Source organism: Mytilus trossulus, chromosome 1 (assembly GCF_036588685.1).
Source record: "Mytilus trossulus isolate FHL-02 chromosome 1, PNRI_Mtr1.1.1.hap1, whole genome shotgun sequence".
In the NCBI taxonomy this organism is placed as follows: Eukaryota; Metazoa; Mollusca; class Bivalvia; order Mytilida; family Mytilidae; genus Mytilus; species Mytilus trossulus.
Window position 1 is genome coordinate 71073478 of NC_086373.1, and position 24273 is coordinate 71097750.

The following is a 24273-nucleotide window of genomic DNA, read 5'->3' on the forward strand; positions in this document are numbered from 1 at the left end:
TATCATTACATTTTTAAAATATACATTCTCAAATTTTTTCCCTTTCCTCTTATGGTTTAAAATTGTCATTATCCACATTTTATAATGACAAATAGTTCTTTTTTTTCATATTCTTTTACTATAAACATCTGCAAGTAGTTTCAGAAAAAATAAATAGACTCTCTCAAGATAATTGAGTTACAAAAAGCTTACAAATGTATTAAAGACCTGTCAACTACCTAGCTGTCGGTACATAGATTCTAATAGGATATGTATTGTCCATCAAAGTTTCTGGTGGGTAAGGATTTTTTGTAATTATAAAGAATTTGAAACTTGATGTTCTGTAGTCGTTGAATTGATTCTTCTGATAGTCTGGTCCATCTGATTCCTTTGTTAATTTAAGATAGCTGTAAAACAAAAAGATTCATATAAAATTGGTAAAGAATCAAGAGTACATAATCTACAACAAAAAGCTATGAAGGCAAATCTATGACAAATGTACAAATAAGAATATGAATCTAATTTAAAAATATGAATGTTTGGCTTTATTGTACTGTTCAGTCGCTTTCTTATTGATTTGTTCAAATATTTCCTTTTTCAACATTTTCCAAACATTTCTTTTTTATTCCAGTAATTTCTGAACTTTTCCTTTTTTTCAGTGTTTTTTACTGACATTTCCCTTTTCCAAACTTTACTTATATCCATTAATTTGAATATTTCCTTTTTTTTAATATTCTAATCATTTCAATTTTCAAGTTTTCCCCCAATATTTCCTTTAATTTTGTAAATATTCTTGATATGCAAGTACCATTTTCTACTAGGCTTAAACTATCTATCATTCCAGCTATTTATCCAGAATCAATTATATACAAAATGTCTTGTCTGCTTTACTGACCATTGATTTTATGTTGAAAGTCTTAAACATCCATAACAATAGGTTAAGGTCAGATTATACCTGTCAGACATACATGTACACCTTACAATATTTATACACCACACATAGTTGAGATTTGTAGGTAATTGAAAAACTGACCCAAAAACCAAAAATTAACATTGACCAAGGGACCATGAAAATAAGATCAAGGTCAGATTATACCTGCCAGATAGACATGTACACCTTACAATCACATCATTCATCAAATATAATTGACATATTGCTCATAGGATTTGAAAAACAGACCAAAATGCAAAACTTCCATGGAAATAAGCAGCACATTTACTATGGTGATATAAATTTTTCTACACATTACTTGTTAATTTTGTGGTTTTTGTCAAATTCAGCTCACTTGAAGCCATTAATAGTAAAATGTGTAAAATGAGTTATTCCTTGAACATTTAAATTTCTGGTTTACCAATCTTACAAAATCAATGAAAATAGTTACAAACAAATAATAATAAATAATGACTAGGTGTACTTTGCTTATAAAACCAAACAAAATTAAAAATTAAGATAATGACCTGTTGGTAGGGTTAGTTGTGAAAAAAATTAATGTTCCATATAAACTTGTGCTTTTCTAGTAAACGTTTCAGTCTATAATTTAACAGTACATTTTTCTATACATCTATACATACTTCTCTTCCTGCATTATACTCATGTCCATAATCATTCCCATCAATCCTTTCAAAATATTGTCAAATCTGTCACTAACTGTGTCAAACATATCTACTTCCATCATGTCCAAAATAAACGGCTTACCAAATCTAACAAAATACATGTTTATTTAAGCAGATGTTCTAATATAATATATGATGTTCTTGTTTCACTTTGTAAAGTGAGCCATGTTCTGATGATAATAGAACATTAGGTTCATGTGTGTGACAAATAAAATTGCAATATCAGTTGTATTTTGAATTACGACAGAGATCAAAGTAGACATTTTTATTGGAATAGCTTGCTAAGAAATTAAATAAAATCATTCTAAAAGTTATTTAACATGTTTCTCTTTTTTGTTAATAATGAACTGATTGGTTTTATTTTAATTTTCCTATCATGGGAAGCAGATGCAGATCTAGGAATTTTTAAACAGGGGGGCCTCCTGACAAGCCAATGTTTGGAGTTATACTTGTAAAAAAAAATGATGTATTCATCATATATAAAACTCCAGGGGAGGGGTATCTGCCTCTATCCCTAGATTGGCATAACATTGGTGATTACTCCTTCTTTATCATTTTATAACATTAAAACAGAATTTTATTCATTAATGACATACAGTTTTAAAAAAAAATTCTATGTATTGGACTTGGAGGTTTGATTGTTTTAAAACAATTTTATAAAACCTTTTCACCAATTTTATGTGCTTTCTATACAACCTTCTTTACTTTACTTTATTTCAGAAAATGAAAGAGATAAAAGTCATTTTTTTTTTATTTCAGATATAATTCAAAGAGCCAAAGTTGCATGCAAAATTTTCCCACAATCTTTGACATTTGAATTGGAAAATTCATTTAAATCCTAAAAATGGAAACTTTTATTACAGTCATTAGAAATGAGATAATCAAGGTTAATATTTACCTAATAGCACCAAGAAGTGCCAGTCGCACCTTATCATCTTCCATCTGTTTAGGGCTAAGTGCATTCACACAATTTGTGTCACGATATCTCAGAAAAGTTGCTGCCTGACCTGTTCGATCAATTATTAAAGGCCATCTAGAAAAAAGTTCCAAAATTTTTCTATTAATCTCTTTAAATAAAACTAACTTTTAGCAAAAAAGTGCACTCAAATAGGAAAAATATTTGTGCTTTTAATGCTGCATATATTATAATAATTGTCAAAGCAGAAACCAACATTTCGGTTGGTATGAATGGTGGGGTATGATGGCATAACTTAAGCTGTCATCAAATGAAATTCTTTACCAGGTTTCTTATATGTGTATCCCTGTTGATAATCTAAATACTTGCATCTATCCATGACATCACAAATAGCACTTGTTTTTATTTTACAGAAAAGTTCAATGAAAACAAATAAATTTCTACTGACTTTTTAGGCAGGAAACATAGAGTGCATGCATCATGAAAAATATCTTTTATTCTTAAATGACGTTCTTTTAAAAAACTCTTTGAATACACAACAGTGGTAAAATTCGAATAAAATTGAGAATGAAAATGAGGAAGTGTCAAAGAGACAACAACCCAACCATAGAAAGAATATATTCATATGTTAGCTGATAGGAAACTGTGTTATTTGTTTGGGCTGTTCAATCATATTCCCATGTCATTTGTTTTTTCTGAATGATTTACCTCATGTCAGATGGTGTATATGACTTCATTCAATGGTGATGTAAGAATTTAAGTATTTTACAGGAAACTGCACAAATGAATAACTGAACATAAAAAAATAAATGAACGATGCTAAGAGTTTTGTATTTGTCCATATCTTCATAAATTAAAGTAAGATAGTCAATTAAATTCATCCAAATCTCTTTCAATTTGATATACCGGTATCTTTTAAGAATGTCACTTTTAATATATTAAACTTTATTGTAACACCAATATAATGAGCGTGTATATTTTATAGGACCAGCAAACATTTTACATCAAATAGAGCACTTCCATTTCAAATCTCTATTTTGACATATTTGGGATTTAAAAATCAACACTTTCAAATAAAACTTTGACAAAAACTGTTTAATGCAACCTTCTCACATGTCTTTTCATTAATTTAAAAACATTTATTGATCTTGAAACATTGAACTGAATCAGGGATAAATATTAAAATATTTCTATAATTAATTAAACTTACTTTCCAGAGTCTTTGATTTTATTTCCAACATCTCTAAATAAAACTTCATCTAATTCTTTAACCATTACTTTAAGGCCAGGGAGATCATCTGGTTCCTGACCATCTAGAAATAGGACAAGAAAATAAATAAACCAACTAATCAAATTTAATAACTAGTGAATGCATTGATAAATTTTGTGTGATGAGACAAAATTGACAAAGCAATGCAAATGAAACTGAGCCATGCTAGCTTTAAAAAGTGGAAACGGCAGTTACTATAAATCAACTTATTAACGCAGATACTTTATTTTGCATTTCTCAAATTTACTTGATGTACTTAAGTAAAGAAAAATCCAAGTTGTACATTTTTGCCACAATTTATATTCGCAATATTTTCTACTGGCTGAAGTCACGAAAAATAAATTTCTGGCGAAAATTAGTTAGTCTACAGTATTTTAACGTGATATTCTGCTCAGTTAGCATAATCTCTATGGTGGTAATCCGTTTTTGAATAGAAGTCCTTTTGTACCTGCAATGATCATGAGTTAATAGAAATAGAAAGATGTTTTATGAGTGCCAATGAGACAACTCTCCATTCAAGTTACAATATATTAACAAAAATCAATTATAACTGAGAGAATTTCCTTCAACAAAGAGTCATTTTAGAACTAACAACCTTGAAGTGGTTTTGTGTTATTGATAAGCACTTCTGCATATTAACTTTTCTTAGAGGGATAGACGGTGGGTATTTTTTCTATATTATATTATATTTTCTAATATAAAGAATCTTCCCAATATCAAACTTTGTCAATAAGTTCTTACCATCTCCGCCTTTCTGTTGCTCCCTCAGTCTCAGTTTGGCTTGGGATAATTTATCTCTAGATTTTTCTGTGTTCATCTTTAATATTTCTACCTCAGTTTCAGCATCTTGTATGGCCTAGTTAATTAACAGTATATAATAAATGAACTAGTAAAAAAACTAAAATATTCATATTAAAGAATGCAGATACAAAGCAATACATGTATATCCAGACTGTATCTACTTGTTTTAAAACTGTTAACATACAAGGCCATTTATTACTAAAATATGAATAAATGAAAATGCTCTGGATACTAATTTCTGGTTATACACAAGCTTTGTCCAAATTTCCTAAAACTACATGGTGGTTTGTCAAAGTAATTGATGTCTTACAAAATTTTAACCACAAAGGGAACCTAGATGTTTACACCGCCAATGACAGAATCTAGGATCGCTTTGTCTTGCTTTTGCAACATAAATTTTGCAAGCTCAACAAAAAGACACAAACTCAAACAAATACTAACTAATTTTCTTGCAAACAGAAAGTTAATCAAATATTTTGTTAAGTATATATATTGCAACAGATTACTTTTGTGAAACGGCATGCTTCAGGTGTCTTTACTTAAATATTTACTGGAATTCTGCTTCAATTTTTTGTTTTAACACCACATATATTTTTAAACAACTCTTTCTTTGCAAGAAAAAATAATAATCTATATCATTAAACATTTCAAATGATTGCAGGAGTTAAAGGGGTACTAGCTGTCAAATTCATGTTCACTGATTTTAATCAAATTCTCATATTTGATTTATAACAATGTAAAACATTTATCCAAACTGTAAAAAGTCTAAAATAAACAATTATCAGGTCACAGGCATGAAAATACGTAGCTTTGTTTCTAGTGTATTTTATTCTAGACACCATCTAATTAACTATCGAGTTGACCTCTACAGTCATCTGATAACCATATAAGAGATGTAAACATAAATATAGATATAAATAGATTAAGCAAACACTAGCAAACATTGCTGTTGAATAATTCTAGGTCTATTTAATTTCATATTACAGATAAAAAAATAAATGTTTATCATCGTTTTTACCAGTATGAGATGATTTTGGGGATCGAATAGGTCAATCAAATGATTTACCTTTGTTTCACTTTTAATGTTGACATTCTTTTCCTTTAAATAACTTTACACATACAATTCACATGTTATCAATCTCAAGCTTAAGGGTTAAATTGAAGTTCATACGAATACGGATTCAATGAATAATTCATAATCAATATTTTTTAGCTTATTTTGACAAAAGTGAACCTTACTTGCTGCAAAAAGCAAATCATTATTTCACTATTTGGATTTCATTAATGATTGATAAAAAAAAAAAAAATATATTAGATTTTTTATATATCTCTTAGCTAGCTCCCCTTTAATGTCTTACAATTTTTAAAAGTGCTAAAATCTTAGAAGAAATTACACATATCATATTGAAAGTTAATAATTAAATCCTGATATCTAAATATTTCATTATTTTAAAGGAAGAAAAACCTACCAGCACCAATATTTCAGGCCTATTAAATCCTTCTGCAACAGCATTATCATGTTCTGAAATTCTTTTCTCTAATTCACAGTAAGCATGATTCAGCTGAAATATAAAATTTAATTTAGGTTCAGTTTGCACAGAATTTTTCTCAATTGTAGAGAAGAAACTTAATTGCCTTTTTTTCAATGAAAAAAGCTACAATAAAAACTAAATTACTAGAGAGAATTTTTTTGAGTCAGGCAAAAAAAAGAAACAAAAGAACATAACTTCTCAATCATGTCAATCAATTGTTGTTAAAATGATATATTTCTGTATCAAATTGAATTGATTCCAATTGTATCAAATTGAATTGATTCCAATTGTATCAAATTGAATTAATTCCAATTATATCAAATTGAATAGACCACTTTCTAGTTCACTAAGACGCTTGATGAACGTAAATAGTGCAGGGATACAGGCAAGCCCCTCTATCTGGTAAATGACGTCATAAAGGCGTGCATAATTGAAGAGTTTTTGCCGGTGACGTATGAACTCGAAAGTGGTCTATTGATTCCAATTGTATCAAATTGAATTGATTCCAATTGACTCTCAATACTGATTTTCTGCATGAATTTCAGTTAGCTAAAAGATGTAATCGGGAACAACTTGTTTGCCAAAATAAGTTCAAGACACATAGCAGTTAGTTAATACCAACCTGTTTCTGCATAACATCATATTCATGCTGGCTAATTTCCAATTGTTTCTCCAAGCTAAAATTATTGAAATTAATAATTGTTTTATGTTAAAAATTATTTCCCTGTACATATACTTGCATATTGATAGCCTATGCATTTTCTCTTTTAATTATGAATTTCAGAATTTCAAATACCTTTAGTTATTACAAACTGTTGCTTCTATAGATTCTTTTTATAAGATTCATAACAATTATGATTTGATTTGGACTTTGTGTTTTAACGCCAATTTTAAGTACTGCTTTTGGGCTATTTCGTGGCGGACAGATTTTATTGGTGGAGGAAGACAGAGTTCCTGGAGAAATCAACTGACATTCGATAGTAAAACTGACAATCATAGAAAAATGTGGAAAAAATTCATGCACTGAATAATCAAACAAGACTAGGGTAAACTAGATAGAAATACTAACATGGATTCCTCAGCAGCCCTCCTCTGTTTGACCTCATCCAATCTTTTCTCCTTCTCAGTCTCAAGTTTCTCCAATAATACTACTGTTTGACTGATATCCCATTCTTTTAATAACTGAATAACAGCTGCTAATGAGGCTACCTAAAATTTCCAATAGAAAACTTGTAACAGTCACCATCAAAGGCAAAATTATTTATTAAGTTGATTTTCATCTTTCAATGATGAAGGTATTTTCATATACCAGTAATCTTCATTAACCTCTGTCTCATGTTCTGGGACAATTAAATTCTAAACTTTTTGTCAGGTTGATCATTTTTACATTTATCTATTTGCACAAACAAGAGCATACTTAGTCTATTTGTATTAAAGACAACTCCAAAATTGTACATTAAAAAATTCTGACCCTCATGCCATTAACTGTAAGCATGTAGACATAGGAGCTGTATTGGATAGAAATCAACCTTAAGCAAGTGCAATTATTTAAGAAATAATTCCTTCATGTCATGCTCTATGCTCATTTTAACATGGGTAGGCATTATATTTGTCGATATTTTACACTGAGCGTTAGCGAGGTGTAAAATGTGGTCAAATATAATGCCTACCCATGTTAAAATGAGCATAGAGCATGACATGAAGGAATTATTTCGATTCTAATAGGACAAATGCAGTATTTTTATAGGTCGAAGTGTAAGAAAATACCGTTAAAACGTTTGGCTTTTCACGTTTCCTCCCCGAGGAGTCTGTGCATTACCATTCATATTTGTATATATAAGTTTAAAAACCACGAGCAGAGTAAATATATGTTATTTTATAAAAATATATAATAAAAGTTTATGCTTAAATGTATACATTTTAAAGAATAACGATGGAAATAACGTTTATATACACAGTAAGTTCGTGCCCATGTGTCAAACATATTGTTTATGCTCATTAGAACACGGCTTTGTTTACAAAGCGTAATAAGGACGTCATATTAGAAATATGTATAAGACTTTGATTGAGTTTGGAACATTCAAATAAGAAATAAAAGATGAGTGTTGGTCTGTTTTGTAGGGTCCTATATTGAAACTCAGTTTTAAACAGTTTCTCTGTGAGAAATAGATTAACAGCTGTATTGATGTTCATGTGCATAAGGTCAATTTCTATCTGACCCAGCTCTCAGTACATAAGATTTATATGAAGCCAAGCTTCTAGTTTTGATAAAGATGCTACTGACATACCTGTTCAGGATTTTGTCCATCATTTGCATATATTCTGGGGTCAGCACCATTCTGTAGTAGTATCTTAAATAATAGATAATAAATATAATGGTAAACTCATCATATAGATCAGTCAGTTATTAAACATGTACATCATTTCTTAAACAGCAGATCTTGTCTTTTAACCACTGTTCATTCGAAGGTACAGCAGTCTTGGTCGAAAAAAAATGAAAAAAAATTAATTCTGAAACATGACAGAATTCAGATGATCCAAATTTAACCTTCTTTCGTTTCAAGTAGATTAGTTTTTTTCAAGGGAGATAATTTACTCCAGCAATCGCTATCCAACAAGGTCCTTTGTAAACATTTTCTATGTGGCAGAAATAACATTTGGTGTCCAAATGTTTATCAGCTGGTACTTTGAAAGAACCATTCAAACAAAATTTTAGTATTTTATCATTAAACGGGAATTTAGGGTCAGACCTTCTGAGATGTGTGATTTTATGAAAAGAGCATTTTATTGCGGTTGGTTGAAGTGTAGAAAGAAGTCAAATTAAATATGTCATCCTTTTTGCAAACTAATAACTTTAATGTGGGCTTTCAAAATAAAGAATGAAGCAAATTGAAATTGATTCTGATGTTGAAATGGCATGCAATCACTTCATGTTAAACTATGGAAGAATTCTAGAAAATCTTGTTTAATAACATTTACGGTACCAATTTTCTTACACCATAAAATAGTTTTTGTGCCAGGAATATACTGCACAATTCTATTCTTAGGCATTGGACAACATCACGTCTTCCTGTACTCTTATGACATGCTGTATATAATCTACTCTGATTACAGCAGATGGTTTCCAAACTGTACAAATTGTCTAGACAAGTCTGGTTTAATTACTGTGCATATTCAAATACCAATTGCTAAAAAGTTTTACTCATTTGCAGATGAAATCAAGCACTACAAGCTGATCAACTGGTAAAGTATTTGAGCCCATTGTTTAATTTAAATGGTTGTTACTTACTTTTTTTTTTAAACTCATTAAGAAAAAAGTCATATTGTGAGTTTTTGCATAATTCACATCTAATGTGTCTTTTGTGATTTTTTTTCATAAAAAAAAATGAAAACATGATAATAAAGAGACGTAATCTACAACAAATGGAAGTTTTTAACGACCTTGACTGGCTATACAGCTATACAGACGTAATCTAATTTGTATTCTGCTCATTATATATACATGTACCATGTAAATTATTTCCTTTTAATATCAGCAGTCAGTGGCAGATCCAGAAATTTTCATAAGTGGGGGCCCACTGACTGACCTAAGAGGGGGCCCGCTCCAGTCACGCTTCAGTGATTCCCTATATTTTTCCAAAAAGGGGGGGACACGGGCTCCCTGGGCCCCCCCCTAAACCGCCTCTGGCAGTACTTTTTATTGTTTTGCTTGAACTTGTAGTTTTGTTATATATTATAGTGTTATTATAAAGTTCAGTGCCTTTCCTTTCTATTTTTATTGTACAATGACTAATGAACCCTTTGTGACTAACTCTGATTGCTAATAGTAATATATAGGGAACTAGTTACCTGGCAAGCTTCTAAATGACCTGCAAATGCTGCTCTGTATAATGGAGTTCTTTTGAACTGTCCCTGTGTGTTTGGGTTAGCTCCCCTGTCAAGTAGTAATTTTATAGTGTCTGCATTACCACCATCTAAAACAAAGTCATTGATTTCAATATAATAATTGATTATTCAATCTCTCTGTCATAATTTGAGTTATTACTTATGTAAGTGCATTATCTCTAAAAATATCAGCCTGCCCAATAAAGGTTAAGAACTTTATAAAATTATTTTTTATGCGTTCTATATCGCTGAATTTATCTTATTTTTTACAACAATTAACATTCTCTTCTTAAAGTGGCAAAATTTTGACTTTTTCAGAGGTACATATATGTAAGATAGTTAATAGAAGCAATATATTAAGTTAAATTGATAACAAGAATTTTATTTAATACATTTTCATTAGAAACTGTTAACATCTTATATAAGTAAACTCTTACTATGTAACTTGTTATAGTGGAGCGGCGGAGAGGAAAATTTTAGAAATTTAAATTACCTAAATACCTCATGGGATTTTAATAGCTCATTGGAAAGCTGAAATCCTGTACTTTTTGAAAATATGTGTCGTCAATATCAAATCTGGTACAATAATATCAAAAATCAAGGTCAAAGGTCATCACTTAAAAAAATTCTACTTTCATCTAGAGAAACAATACCATTAATATTTTTCAAAATTAATAATCTATTCAATAAATTATACGAGTAGTATTATGAGGAAAAACGTTAGTTCATACAAAATCTTTTTCATATTTGCACATGACGTCAGAACAACGTTTTATTTAACTTTTTTAAAGGTAGTCCATGGTACATACAAATTTTAATGCCTAATGGAAAACAGGAACATATTAACATTGATAATTGACATCGACAAAAAAGCATTTCTTGAATACTTTAATAGTTGAAAAGTTTTCAAAGAGTATCTGAAATGCATAGCTAATAAATCAAACCAAATATGCAGCCATGAAAAAATTCGTTTCAGTTTTCAAGGATTTCGACGTGTCACTGAGTTTTCTTAAAATGAATTCAAACTATCTCAATACAAGATACCTTTTTATTTATTATAGTTAATTGAGTTTGATATATTACTCAATTAGTGCAAGCGTGTTGTAGAACAAATTCCTAAAATTGAGACATGACCGTTATGGTATCTATGATGAGTTTATTTTCATACCAAATGAAACGTTGAAAACATTATAGCAAATTAAAATAAAGTTACCAAATATTACAAGAACTATTTTCATGGTATATCATTACAACTACCTACATTTTGACAAAAAACATAAATCAGTGCAAGGAAGACCCTGCTCCTTGCAAACCCGTGCTGCCTAGCATGTTTCCCCCTTACATGAACTAATTAGATCTTGTAGAAAGTCCGATGCCATTTGTCCCTCAAAGAAAACTGGCTCTAACGTGTCATATTGCGCAGTTTTCCAACAAAGGCACATGGGGAGCCATTACCTCGGTTGACTAGATTTGCCGACAACCAAACTTTGCTTTGCCACATTGTACGTAGTACGTGATGCTTAAATACGAATTCACATGCCGAAAGCTTTTCGGTTGAATTGTTATACACTGTCTTATCAGGGCCTTTTATTGCTGACAGCGGTATGGCCATTTGGGCTTTGCTCATTGTTGAAAGCCGTAAGGTGACCTAAGGCTACATGATTACCGAAACGGCTTGGTTTTGTCCTAAAGAGGTTGAATACCGACTTTTAACCGATTCCAAAAAAAAAACTTGAAGTGAAGTCACACCGACCCAGAGCATAAACGACTGGCATAATAAGACTTTAAATGGAGTAATTATGTTATTACAATTTGACACCAGGCACTCTGCGAGAGTAGCACATTTTCTCTGAATGTCATGCGAAATATTCATCGATACCGAAGAAAATGTTTCAAAAGACTTTGTCAAGAGACAAGTAACAAAACTTATCAAATAGGTTAACAACATTGCTTCTAACATTTCCAACAATATGCATTTGTACTTGGTTATTTGCACGATAATAATCCCTAAATTGTCATAAAATTGAGGCTGCTTCATAAGGTACATGCATACCGATTTGTCGTTGGTTTTGGTGGAGCTACTTGTACTTAAGTCAACCATTTTTAATTATGCTTTGGTGTTATTCAATGTCTTAACAGCGTCTCCTTTGAAAATATCGCTAGCAAATACAATGCTAGATTTATATTGTCCTTGTTGAGCAAAAAAGGCAATGTCATCCCCGTAGTACCTCTCAAGTTTAGCCTTATGTTTAGAGGAACTACAGTATGTCTTACTAATTTTATCTTTATTTTATCAGGTAAAAAAGACTGATACCTTGTCAAAAGTGTTGATTAAACAAAAGACTTTTTGTCAAGAATAAGGTCATTTTTGGCATCTAGCGGGACCCGTTTTAATGAGATTGTTAAATTGTCCATGTAATTGAATAAAAAAAACGAATCAAACACACCTGAAAACCAAACGAACCCTAAAATGAAATTCCCAGTTCAATTCAACAAAAACGAGTATACAACAATACCTAACAACATAAATTAATCACAAGGCTTTGGAAATTATAAAATGAACAAGAAATATGCTTAAAAATGACTACAAATGACCTTCGCTAAGTCGCTGAATGTGTGACTATAACTAGAAACCACAACAATGTCGGTAAATCTGTGACAAATATTCAGACTTGAAATCTGGATAAAAAGCAGATATTTAGTCAAATATTTACATTTTTAGGAATTAACTTCAAAAAGTAAATCGGGTCGATTGAAGTATTATAAGGCGGCTTCATTGTTGTGCCTTTAAAATATACCTATACTGCATGTGCAAATAATGCTAGATGAAAAACGATGATTTTTACAGTGTTATTTTCAACTATTTTCAGATGCCTTAAGCATTAAATTTAGGACTATTTGAAAATGCTCTTACATTGTATGAAGTTCACGAATAACTTTATTTACCAATTTCATTCAAAAATTATTTTTTAAAACGGGTTTGTTGTGAAATTTGACTACCGAATCGGCAGTGGGGTATTCGATGCAAGTTGGGTAACGTCAGTAAAGGCTATTTTTAACGTCATTTGTACCACATTTGATATTGACGACAAATATTTTTCTAAAGCTGAATAATCGATAAACATTGTAGGACCTTAAAATTCCATGAGGTATTTAGGTAATTTAAAATTGTTAACTAAGCGACTTTTTCAACATTCGCCGCTCCACTATTATGTGGTAACACAAATTTTAATTTTTGATATATCACAAAATATTGTTTTTGAAGATACATTTGCTATAAAATAATAAACACAGAAAATAGATAAGCAAACCTTAGAACTGTGGATATAAAATGACTTACTTGCTGCCTCTGATATAGGTGTATTTTCATTAGCATCTTCACACTCCACAATAGCCAGTAAATGTCGGTCTCGTAAGTTTTTACCAATCACATCATCTCCTATGTTATTCTTATCATCCAATTCCTTTACCTGTACAATTAAAAGGGAAGTTAATATCATGTGTTCAAAAAATAACCTGACTATAAATTTTTCAAAATACATTATAAATTTCATGAGTGAAAACGCTAAAAAAGCAATTTTCAAATGATTTATGAATCCAAGTGGAATAATGCCACAGAAAAACTTGATTGTCCAAACAAGAGATATTGTTGATATCAACCTTTGAATAAGTCTTATCAAAATCTATCCCAAATTACAAAAGTGACAGGTATTGCAGTATGAAAGAAGATGTGGAATATATATTATTATCATATACTTAGACTAAATAAGATATAATTTTTACTGTATGATAATACCATTAAATTGACGTAAATTCCATATTTTTCGAATTGGTCCTTAGCAGGCTGATATGAAAAGTTTATCACATGCTTCGATTGTTATCACATGCCTTTCCGTAACGTTATCAAATGGCATTCCTCTGATACTCTGCAAATTCCGGAAATACACCTCAATGCTACGTTTTCAGTGAAAACCATTACAAAGTAGTGTACAAAACAATCATTTGGATACTGGTAAGTATATTTTGTGAAATAATAAAAACAAAAAAAACAAACAAATTATTAAATAAATACATTGTTTAAAAGTTTCAAACATAATTTAGAAAGTTACTTTAAAAAATTGCCAAACAGTCTTCATTATGTGTATTGTTAATTTTTGTTTGTTTTTGTCGATTCATCCATATTAAAATATGTTTCTTCTCTGTTGAGGCAAATGATAGAAAAATTTCATATCGAAAGTACTAAATTTGGTGTCCGACGTCCGTGAACTTTTCAATCTTTGAACTTGTATTACAGAACCACGTAAAAGGATCAATATACGAATCAGCTATTTTTCTCCATTGTTGAAGCATATGATAAAAAGATCATAACATGTCATTTTTCATATCGCATGTATTATCAGCCCTCGGTCAATATCAGCCCTTGAGCCATGCGGCTCTTGGGCTGATATTGAACCTAGGGCGAATAATACATGCGATATGAAAAATGCCATGTAATAAACTGATAATATACAGCAACCAAATGACAAAAAATATATAATCCAAAAGACATCTAGTGCATTTACACCTATCTATAAACTTCATATTCGCATTCAAATTGGTTGTATAACACAGTCAGTCTCTTCCATAAATTGTTCAAACATACTTCTTTAATTATTTGTAAAAGTTCTTCATTGTCTCCATCAAAAGCTGCTTCCAACATTCTTTTCCTCCGTTTTCTTTCTTCTGCCTTTCTCTTTCTTTCTTCTTCTTCTTTCTTTCTGTCTTTCTCTGCTTGTTCTTGTTCCATCTGAACCAGTTTCAAAAATGCCTGAAAACAATATTTGTAAATTATAAAGACATGTTTGTTGTTATGCAATAAATGGTTACACTCAAAATTTTTCTGCTGCCGTCCTGTTGTGGCAGTTTCTTATTTTTGAGATATTTCATTCTTCAAGTGTTACTATTGTGACAGAATTTATTTAATTCAATTGCACAAAGTTACCAAACCTTGCATGAATAAATACCTATGAATGTCTTCTTTATTGTGTCTTTGGGTTGCTTAGAGATCTCAGAAATCCTTTTATTCATATTTCAAACCAATAATAAAATTATTCCTTTAAAAATGGTATTTATCAACACTGTAGGCTTTTGAAATGTACATGTTCAGCCATCCCCAAGCAGATTGGGTACATTAAACTTAAATGTGAAAATTCATATGTGGAATTATCATAGGTGTATTTGTGGTATGAGACATAAAACCAACAAAACATATAATTGAAGAACAACTAGGTGGCATCATTCAGTCTTTGAAAAAAGCAGGACCATGTCATCTGCTTTGAATTCACAAAAGCCCCATCCCTTACTCTTAGTGTAGGGTTTTTGTTTGGCTTGGCAGAATCTTCAGCCATATACACACTTTCATTATATGTGCATCCATCTACATTTGGGTATGCAAATACAGAGCCATGCCTTGGATTTACAAATCATACAGCTGACTCTCGAGTGAAACAAATTACTGGAGATATTGCATGTTACAATGTACCTCATGTTCTAATTTATTCATAAGTTCTTCATAGTCCAACTTTTCTTTTTTCTTCTTTTCAAGTATTTTCTTTGCTCTGAATTGTCTATATTTTGTCTGTATAGTCCTGGCAGAGTCATCTTGTTTGGTCCAGACTTTTTCTTTTGGCTTTGCAGGTACATTACCTTTGGATGGTGCGTTACCTTTAGATGGTGCAGCTCCTGGCTTTTTGGCACCTGTGAATATGGAAATAGCATCAATAATCAATCTCTCTAACATATTTTTATCACCTATCCACTTGTAAGCTTTACTTGTATTCAGAATTAACATATTTGGGTGGTTGAATATCAATTTAGATCATATTAAATTGTACAAATAAAGATACAGTTGGGTGTAAGTAACTAAGTTGTTTTTATCAGAAATGCTAAAATTTGGATTTTTAAACTCAGTTAAAATAACATGAAAATGAACGCTGTTTACATTTTTATAAGAACATAAAATTAAAATTTCCCTAATAATTAGATATATATAGGAAGATGTGGTGTGAGTGCAAATGAGACAACTCTCCATCCAAATAACAATAAGACTGGAATACAAACTTCTTATCATGGAATCAAAGATTCTTATCTTCAATCTTTCATGTTTATGTCTTAAACTACTCTTTGTAACAAAAAATACCTGTTTAGCAACCAATTTAAACTAAAACAAAAAAACTCAAACATAATGCAATCATTTTGCAATGAAAATTCCTACACATCATTTTACCATACTCTGCTTTTTTCATGAAAAAATTCAAACATTCTTTTTCAGAAGATTTCAGTACATATTTTTGTACAATGTATTTTTCTCATTATGCATACAGATTCCCTAATTTAAAATTAATACCTTTAAAACAAGGAATAATTTGAATGTGGAATAAGTTTGATTCTGGAAAGTTGATAGAAATATATGATGAAAACTAATCAAACTAAATAGGGTTAGCCATAATTTAGCCATGCATGTATGGCTAACCCTATTTAGTTGGGTTAGTTTTCATCATATATTTTTTATCTTCTTTCCAAAATTCAAAATTATAACATATTCTATAATAATTACTTTTTTGAGGATAATTTCCCGATACAAAATTATAAAGATTGAATGTTCAGATGAGGATTTTATTCCAAACATGTCTGAAAATTGGAATTTAAACCTTGTATTAACCTATATGAACTGGTACCTGCTGCACAGAATGCTCTCTTTAGGGTACATGGACATAGATGAGATTAATACCCCAACCCCTATATAATGAAGTTACAAATGAGACTTTTTGGTATTGGAAGCCATTTTAGTTATGTAAATCAGCAGGGGAAAAGAATATGTAATAAAAAATTAAGTTGCCAAAATGCATAATTTTATAAGCATCTTAAGTGGGCAGAATAATGGATTGCAAGTTGAGCCCTCTTGAGATCAAGTGCATGTATCCAGAGGACAAAAGTTATTTGATCATTTATAATAGTTCTAACAGTATTATATTTCTTTAAAAGCTTTGTCTGGGTCCAAGTCGACTTTATTACTGAATCACAGACAACTTGGTCTGAGATTTCTCTGGATGGAATACAAAAGTGTTATTTTGATTTGGTTCACATATTTCAATACAGGGGGTCTCATTGGGGGGGGGGGGGGCGCAGGATGACATACATACCACCTTACTCAGACACATAATTCTGACTCCGAGCCGACCAGTCTTTGCACTTACTCCTAAATACCAGTTGCTTAGTGGAGAAGCAGCAAATGTCAATTATAAAGTCTTTGGTTTGACACGGTCAAGGTTCGAACCAAGGACCTCCTGTATTCGAGACGAATGCGCTAGCACGTGACAATGGAGGTGGTGTTTTAAATGAAATATATAGTCTCAATTATATATATTTTTTTTATTTTTTTTGTAAAATTCTAAAAATACTAGTATAACGTGAAAAAGATGAAAAAAAAGGTGTAAACAGGATCAGTCCTTTCGGCAGTTCTAGAAGTGTGTTATGCATTTCTTGTTTCTCAGTCACATACATGCAGGTAAAAGTAATTTTCATTGAAAACTATAAAGAGTTAAATTGTTTCCCTAATTTTCAATGAAAACAGAATTCTCTTTTCAATTTAAATTCTAAAATATTTTTTCGATACATTTGAAATTAACCAATTCATTACTACAAAAAAATTGAATGAACTAGTATGGAAGTCAAACGTTAAATGTCCACTAAAAGAACAAAGATAGAATACAGGATTTACATTTATTTATGAAATGAACTGAGAAACGCTTTCCAATCCTAATATTATCAAAAACTTACAACAGTTAAATTTCTTTGATAATTAAAGTGATCTTTATAAGATTTCAAATTCATTTTTGGTAGATAGTCTCATTGGTAATCATACCACATCTCCTTATCTTTATATTTTGGATAGTCATATTCATTGAACAGCTACAGTGTGGAAGTAAAAAGATTAAATTAAATAAAGTACTGCATAAAAAATGTTATCCATAATAATGATTTTTACGCATAAGAAATCAAAAAGATATGTTAGTAAAAGCGATAACACAGGAGAGAAGGACGACCTGTCAATTGAAAAAAGATAAGACAGATATTGGTGCATATTTTGGCTTACAACAGGCCACTTACAGACGTGAACTCAAAGAGGTTTTGAAGTTGCAAGACTTCGAAAAAGAATGAATCTGGACTGCAAGTTATCGTTTTTTTGTCCATATTTATACATTCCGTCAACACCGTGGACTGAAAGGACAGATTAATATAGGACCGGCTTATATTTTATCACAATATGGCACTTATGTCTAGTAGAAAAGTCCATGAGCCCAGTAGCAGATTTTCCTTCCAGGCCAGCTTGCTTTGCAGGGCACTGCGAATTCTCTATGACATCAAGAAACAACGTCACAGCGGAAAACAACATCGGCTTTGAGCCGATCCTTGGCAGTCAAAGGTACTGTTTCTGCATCGGCCAAATTGGCCCTATGGCAGAAAGAAGGTTAACCGCGCTTTTTATTGAGTTGTCTCCGAGGCTGTGTTGTCCCATATTTACTTGGAGTACTGATAGGATTTTTTTGCATTGCTAGAATTAGGGTTATATTGAAAACAATTTCATTACACATATTAAGTCTGTACCTGTTGCAGGTGCACCTGGGACTTTCTTTCCAGGTGTAACTTTTGCAGGAATCCCTTTTGCAGGTGTCGATTTCACTGGTGCTTTTGCAGGGGCTTTCGTTACTGGTGGTTTCTTGGGAGGCATGATTATAATAACGACTGCAATTAAATTAATCACTAACAATTGTACAAGCGAAGTTTAGCGAAGAAGTTCATCCGCCATGTTGTAAACAAAGCTATCCCGCACTTAGTAATCTCAATACTTGAAAAACGATTGGATAAAATATTTTTTGATGTTGAAAAAAACTAAAACAATTACGGAAAGGAAACGCCACTCCGTAATAGAGGGGAGTAGAAGTAGCTGGTGGTAAGATGACAACACATATCACAGAACGATTGAATCAAATACACAAACTTTGTGAGAAAGAATTGATATCAAATGGTAAATAATTAGTAGTAGGACAAGTAATTGTTTAAAATCGAAAAGGTTTTTCATGTTTGTGATACATCTAAACCTCAATCTGTCAGCTTTCCCTATGAGAGTCCCTTTCTTCATGTTCTTTTGGTGTAACATAACCTTAATAAGGTAAGGAACGATTCCTTTAATAAATAAAATTATTGAAATCAAAACTTTCGGAGATATGACTGTTTGTCATATGTTACCCCAGAGCATATATCTACTCTACAAATTTATATCATCATCACTGGGATTTGAACATGGGGGTGGGGGTCAACTTCCTATTATTGGGTATACGGGGATGTGCCAAAAATATGGGTCATAATTTTGCGTGATTTTATATAAAAATGACCCTCCTATTTAGTGTCATCCTATATTAAAATGCATTTACGTTTGATAACTGTATATTGATTTGGGGTATGATCTTCACACCAATCCAACAATCCATGCGGATTTATAGTGATAAAATATACATATGTGCACCAAAAAATGTCAATTCATATATAAAAACTTATGGGTAGCTGGTATATTTATGAATTATGAGTGATGATGAGTTAGTGCTTATATAAGCATGGGTCATAATTAAAATATTGTATTTAAGTATAGGTCATTCTTTCTTTCATGTCACACCCCTACCAAAAAAATATCGGAGTTTTATTTGGAGGTTCCGGCTAAAAAGCGATTTTTATAATGTTTTTCTATTTTGCTGATCTTAATCTAGTCCAAATAAATGTATATGACATCTTGAAAGGATTGACATTTTTTCTTTGACACCTTACATCGTCCCAGAAAGGCGTCAGAGCTGAATTTTAAAATAGTCTTCAAGATGTCATAATTTTTTGGACTAGTCAAAATCATTGGTGGGGGAATAGTGTAGCGGGGTTGCTTGCCCTTAGTACAGGTAGAACATATAAAGCCAGTCTAATCAAAACTAAAAAGTATATACATTAAGAATGGAAAATAAAGAAACATACACTTAAATATACCATGTACAGAGAAATATGTTATCTGAAACATCTATACAAAACATATATATTAGTTATTACAATTGATATTCTTTACTTTAATAAGAAGTCTCCTAAATCTGTCTTCTTTTTTTTTTTTAGATAAGAAAGCATAAACATTGATAAATATTAAAATTGATATTCTTTACTTTATTTAGAAGTCTTTTAAAAAACAGATATAATTCACTTGAAGCAAATCATGCATACCTCGTATTAAAAAAATCTACATTCTAATAAAAACCTTTAATAAAAGTATTCCATTATTTTTAAAAATAATAAGTAACATTCAACAAGCTCAAAATGCTTAATAAGTGTTACAAAACCAGTGCCTTGATTTTTGGTGCATTCTTAGACTGGCTGTGACAAAAAATGGAAGTCACACCATCCAAGATCAAATTACATTAGAATAGATGTAGCAAGTCATTATCTCCCTTGTCACAGTATCCTAGATCAAAGTACATTAGAATAGATGTGACAAATCATTATCTCCCATGTCACACCATCCCATATCAAATAACAGTAGAATAGATGTAACAAGTTATTATCTCCCTTGTCTCACTATCCCAGATCAAATATAATAAGAATAGATGTAACAAGTTATTAGCTCCCTTGTCACAATATCTCAGATGAAATTACATTAGAATAGATGTAACAAGTCATTATCTCCCATGTCACAATATCCCATATCAAATAACAGTAGAATAGATGTTACAATTCATTATCTCCCTCGTCACACTATCCCTTACAAATTACAGTAGAATAGATGTAACAAGTCATTCTCTCCCTTGTCACACTATCCCAGATCAAATAACATTAGAATAGATGTGACAAGTCATTATCACCCTTGTCACACTATCCCAGATCAAATTACATTAGAATAGATGTAACAAGTCATTATCTCCCTTGTCAAACTATCCCAGATCAAATACCATTAGAATATATGTATCAAGTCATTAGCTCCCTTGTCACAATATCTCAGATGAAATAACATTAGAATAGATGTTACAAGTCATTACCCCCCTTGTCACACTAGCCTAGAACAAATTACTTTAGAATAGATGTAAACAAGTCATTATCTCCCTTGTCACACTATCCCAGATCAAATAACATAAGAATAGATGTAACAAGTCATTATCTCCCTTGTCACACCTTCCTATATCAAATTACATTAGAATAGATGTAACAAGTCATTATCTCCCATGTCACACTATCCCATATCAAATAACAGTAGAATAGATGTTACAAATCATTATCTCCCTTGTCACACTATCCCTTACAAATTACAGTAGAATAGATGTAAATAGTAATTATCTCCCTTGTCACACTATCCCAGATCAAATAACAGTAGAATAGATGTAACAAGTCATTATCTCCCTTGTCACACTATCCCAGATCAAATAACATTAGAATAGATGTAACAGGTCATTATCTCCCTTGTCACACTATCCCAGATCAAATAACATAAGAATAGATGTAACAAGTCATTATCTCCCTTGTCACACCATCCTATATCAAATTACATTAGAATAGATGTAACAAGTCATTATCTCCCATGTCACACTATCCCATATCAAATAACAGTAGAATAGATGTTACAAATCATTATCTCCCTTGTCACACTATCCCTTACAAATTACAGTAGAATAGATGTAAATAGTAATTATCTCCCTTGTCACACTATCCCAGATCAAATAACAGTAGAATAGATGTAACAAGTCATTATCTCCCTTGTCACACTATCCCAGATCAAATAACATTAGAATAGATGTAACAGGTCATTATCTCCCTTGTCACACTATCCCAGATCAAATAACATTAGAATAGATGTGACAAGTCATTATCACCCTTGTCACACTATCCCAGATCAAATTACATTAGAATAGATGTAGCAGGTCATTATCTCCCTTGTCACACTATCCCAGATCAAATAACATTAGAATAGATGTGACGAGTCATTATCTCCCTTGTCACACTATCCCAGATCAAATAACAGTAGAATAGATGTAACAAGTCATTATCTCCCTTGTCTAACTATCCCAGATCAAATAACAGAAGAATAGATGTAACAAGTCATTATCTCCCTTGTCACACTATCCCAGATCAAATAACATTAGAATAGATGTAACAGGTCATTATCTCCCTTGTCACACTATCCCAGATCAAATAACATTAGAATAGATGTGACGAGTCATTATCACCCTTGTCACACTATCCCAGATCAAATTACATTAGAATAGATGTAACAAGTCATTATCTCCCTTGTCACACTATCCCAGATCAAATAACATTAGAATAGATGTGACGAGTCATTATCACCCTTGTCACACTATCCCAGATCAAATAACATTTGAATAGATGTAACAAGTCATTATCTCCCTTGTCACACTATCTCAGATGAAATAACATTAGAATATATGTATCAAGTCATTAGCTCCCTTGTCACAATATCTCAGATGAAATAACATTAGAATAGATGTTACAAGTCATTACACCCCTTGTCACACTAGCCTAGAACAAATTACTTTAGAATAGATGTAAACAAGTCATTATCTCCCTTGTCAAACTATCCCAGATCAAATACCATTAGAATAGATGTAACAGGTTATTTTCTCCCTTGTCACACTATCCCAGATCAAATAACATTAGAATAGATGTAACAAGTCATTATCTCCCTTGTCACACTATCCCAGATCAAATAACATTAGAATAGATGTAACAAGTCATTATCTCCCATGTCACACTATCCCATATCAAATAACAGTAGAATAGATGTTACAATTCATTATATCCCTTGTCACACTATCCCTTACAAATAACAGTAGAATAGATGTAACAAGTCATTATCTCCCTTGTCACACTATCCTATATCAAATAACATTAGAATAGATGTGACAAGTCATTATCACCCTTGTCACACTATCCCAGATCAAATACCATTAGAATAGATGTAACAAGTCATTATCTCCCTTGTCACACTATCCCAGATCAAATAACATAAGAATAGATGTAACAAGTTATTATCTCCCTTGTCACAATATTTCAGATGAAATTACAGTAGAATAGATGTAACTTGTTATTATCTCCCTTTTTAAGTTGTTTATACTCCATCTTTATTCATACCTAGAATAATCAACTCTCATGACTTGTGTGGCAAATCAGTTCTTATAATTAATCAATTGTCTACAATGATGAATTTTAATTGTTTATAAATATAATTTTGCAGATGATAATGTGTTGAAGCAATTGAAGGACCAATGTACCCGGTACATTGATGTTTGTAAAAAAACACCAAGTGAAGAGAGTTTGATTGAGCTTCTGAAACAATATGCTCAGGTAAAACTATAACACATAGAAAACTATAAGATATTTTACATTTTAATGTAGGTAGTTATTAAATATATATAGAGATCATAACTGAACTTAAATATATGTATGCACATTCATTTGATACAGTTTCTAGAATCTAGACATAATTGTTTGGTTCAGGACTAGATAGGTACTTTCAAGCACGGATGTGCAATTAAGGTATTACAAACGTATATCTATTTATCATGAACACAAGAGTACAATGAGATCATCTTTACTGGAGGGATGACTGGTTGTTGTACAAAGTTAAGGAATTTAACAATTTAGACCTACTTTGTCTCCATTCAAAATGGCTGAAATATCTGGACATTCTCAGAATTGCAATGCAAGTCATAATGAATCGTACTTTTTTCTATGTGTTCTTTAAGATAGTAAACTATAATAAAGTGAATTCAATAATAAAATAGATAATAGTGATTGGCTCTGCTGCATGAAGATAAGTTAATTTCATTCAAGTTTAAAAAAGTGTAGAGTTTTTCCACTAACCATAGCTAATCCCTATGGAAGGAAGACATTTTATTTATACACAACTTTATATTAGTGATATCGAGTGCACTAAAAAGTTGGTAGGAAATGTAAAATGACATAAAGAAGATAACACTTTGGTACTAATGCTGAAATAGTAAAGTCAATTGGTAAAATAGTATTGTTGAATTGTGCATAGGTTAATTTTATAGGAACAGGTCACAATCAAAGAATGTCATTTTAACATACTGTTAGTTTCTGATGATAGTTTACCATCTCAAGTGAGGTCACAATCAAAGAATGTCATTTTAACATACTCTTAGTTTCTCAAGTGAGTAGTGTGATATGAATAATTAACA

General features: G+C 31.2%; 2 protein-coding genes across 2 annotated transcripts in view; one reads left to right on the plus strand and one right to left on the minus strand.

Annotated features, from left to right (window-relative positions):
• Positions 1 to 18846, minus strand: LOC134683754 (IQ motif and ankyrin repeat domain-containing protein 1-like). Its single transcript, XM_063543070.1, has 14 exons — positions 18644 to 18846; positions 15519 to 15733; positions 14640 to 14804; positions 13338 to 13467; positions 9962 to 10086; positions 8401 to 8463; positions 7182 to 7321; positions 6735 to 6789; positions 6050 to 6142; positions 4521 to 4635; positions 3720 to 3822; positions 2492 to 2626; positions 1552 to 1680; positions 1 to 386 (listed from the first exon to the last, which is right to left on the minus strand). The coding sequence occupies exons 1-14, from the start codon at positions 18765 to 18767 to the stop codon at positions 215 to 217; spliced, it is 1764 nt and encodes a 587-aa protein (XP_063399140.1). The 5' UTR covers positions 18768 to 18846; the 3' UTR covers positions 1 to 214.
• The window catches only part of LOC134683763 (RAB7A-interacting MON1-CCZ1 complex subunit 1-like), a 10146-nt gene continuing 4706 nt past the window's right edge, over positions 18834 to 24273 (plus strand). The window contains exons 1-2 of the mRNA XM_063543081.1: positions 18834 to 19064; positions 23307 to 23416. Coding sequence (XP_063399151.1) covers positions 18995 to 19064; positions 23307 to 23416 — 180 coding nt within the window. The 5' untranslated portion in view covers positions 18834 to 18994. The remainder of the gene's footprint in view (positions 19065 to 23306; positions 23417 to 24273) is intronic.

What these genes read in the sequence shown, in the direction of transcription:
- LOC134683754 (XM_063543070.1), bottom strand. Translation starts at nt 18,767, where the DNA reads ATGCCTCCCAAGAAACCACCAGTAACGAAAGCCCCTGCAAAAGCACCA. An exon ending in GCAACAGAAAGGCGGAGATG is followed by an intron (nt 3,823 to 4,520) that starts GTAAGAACTTAT and finishes TCCTATTTCTAG; the next exon opens with ATGGTCAGGAACCAGATGAT. An exon ending in AGTATAATGCAGGAAGAGAA is followed by an intron (nt 387 to 1,551) that starts GTATGTATAGAT and finishes TTTGTTTTACAG; the next exon opens with CTATCTTAAATTAACAAAGG.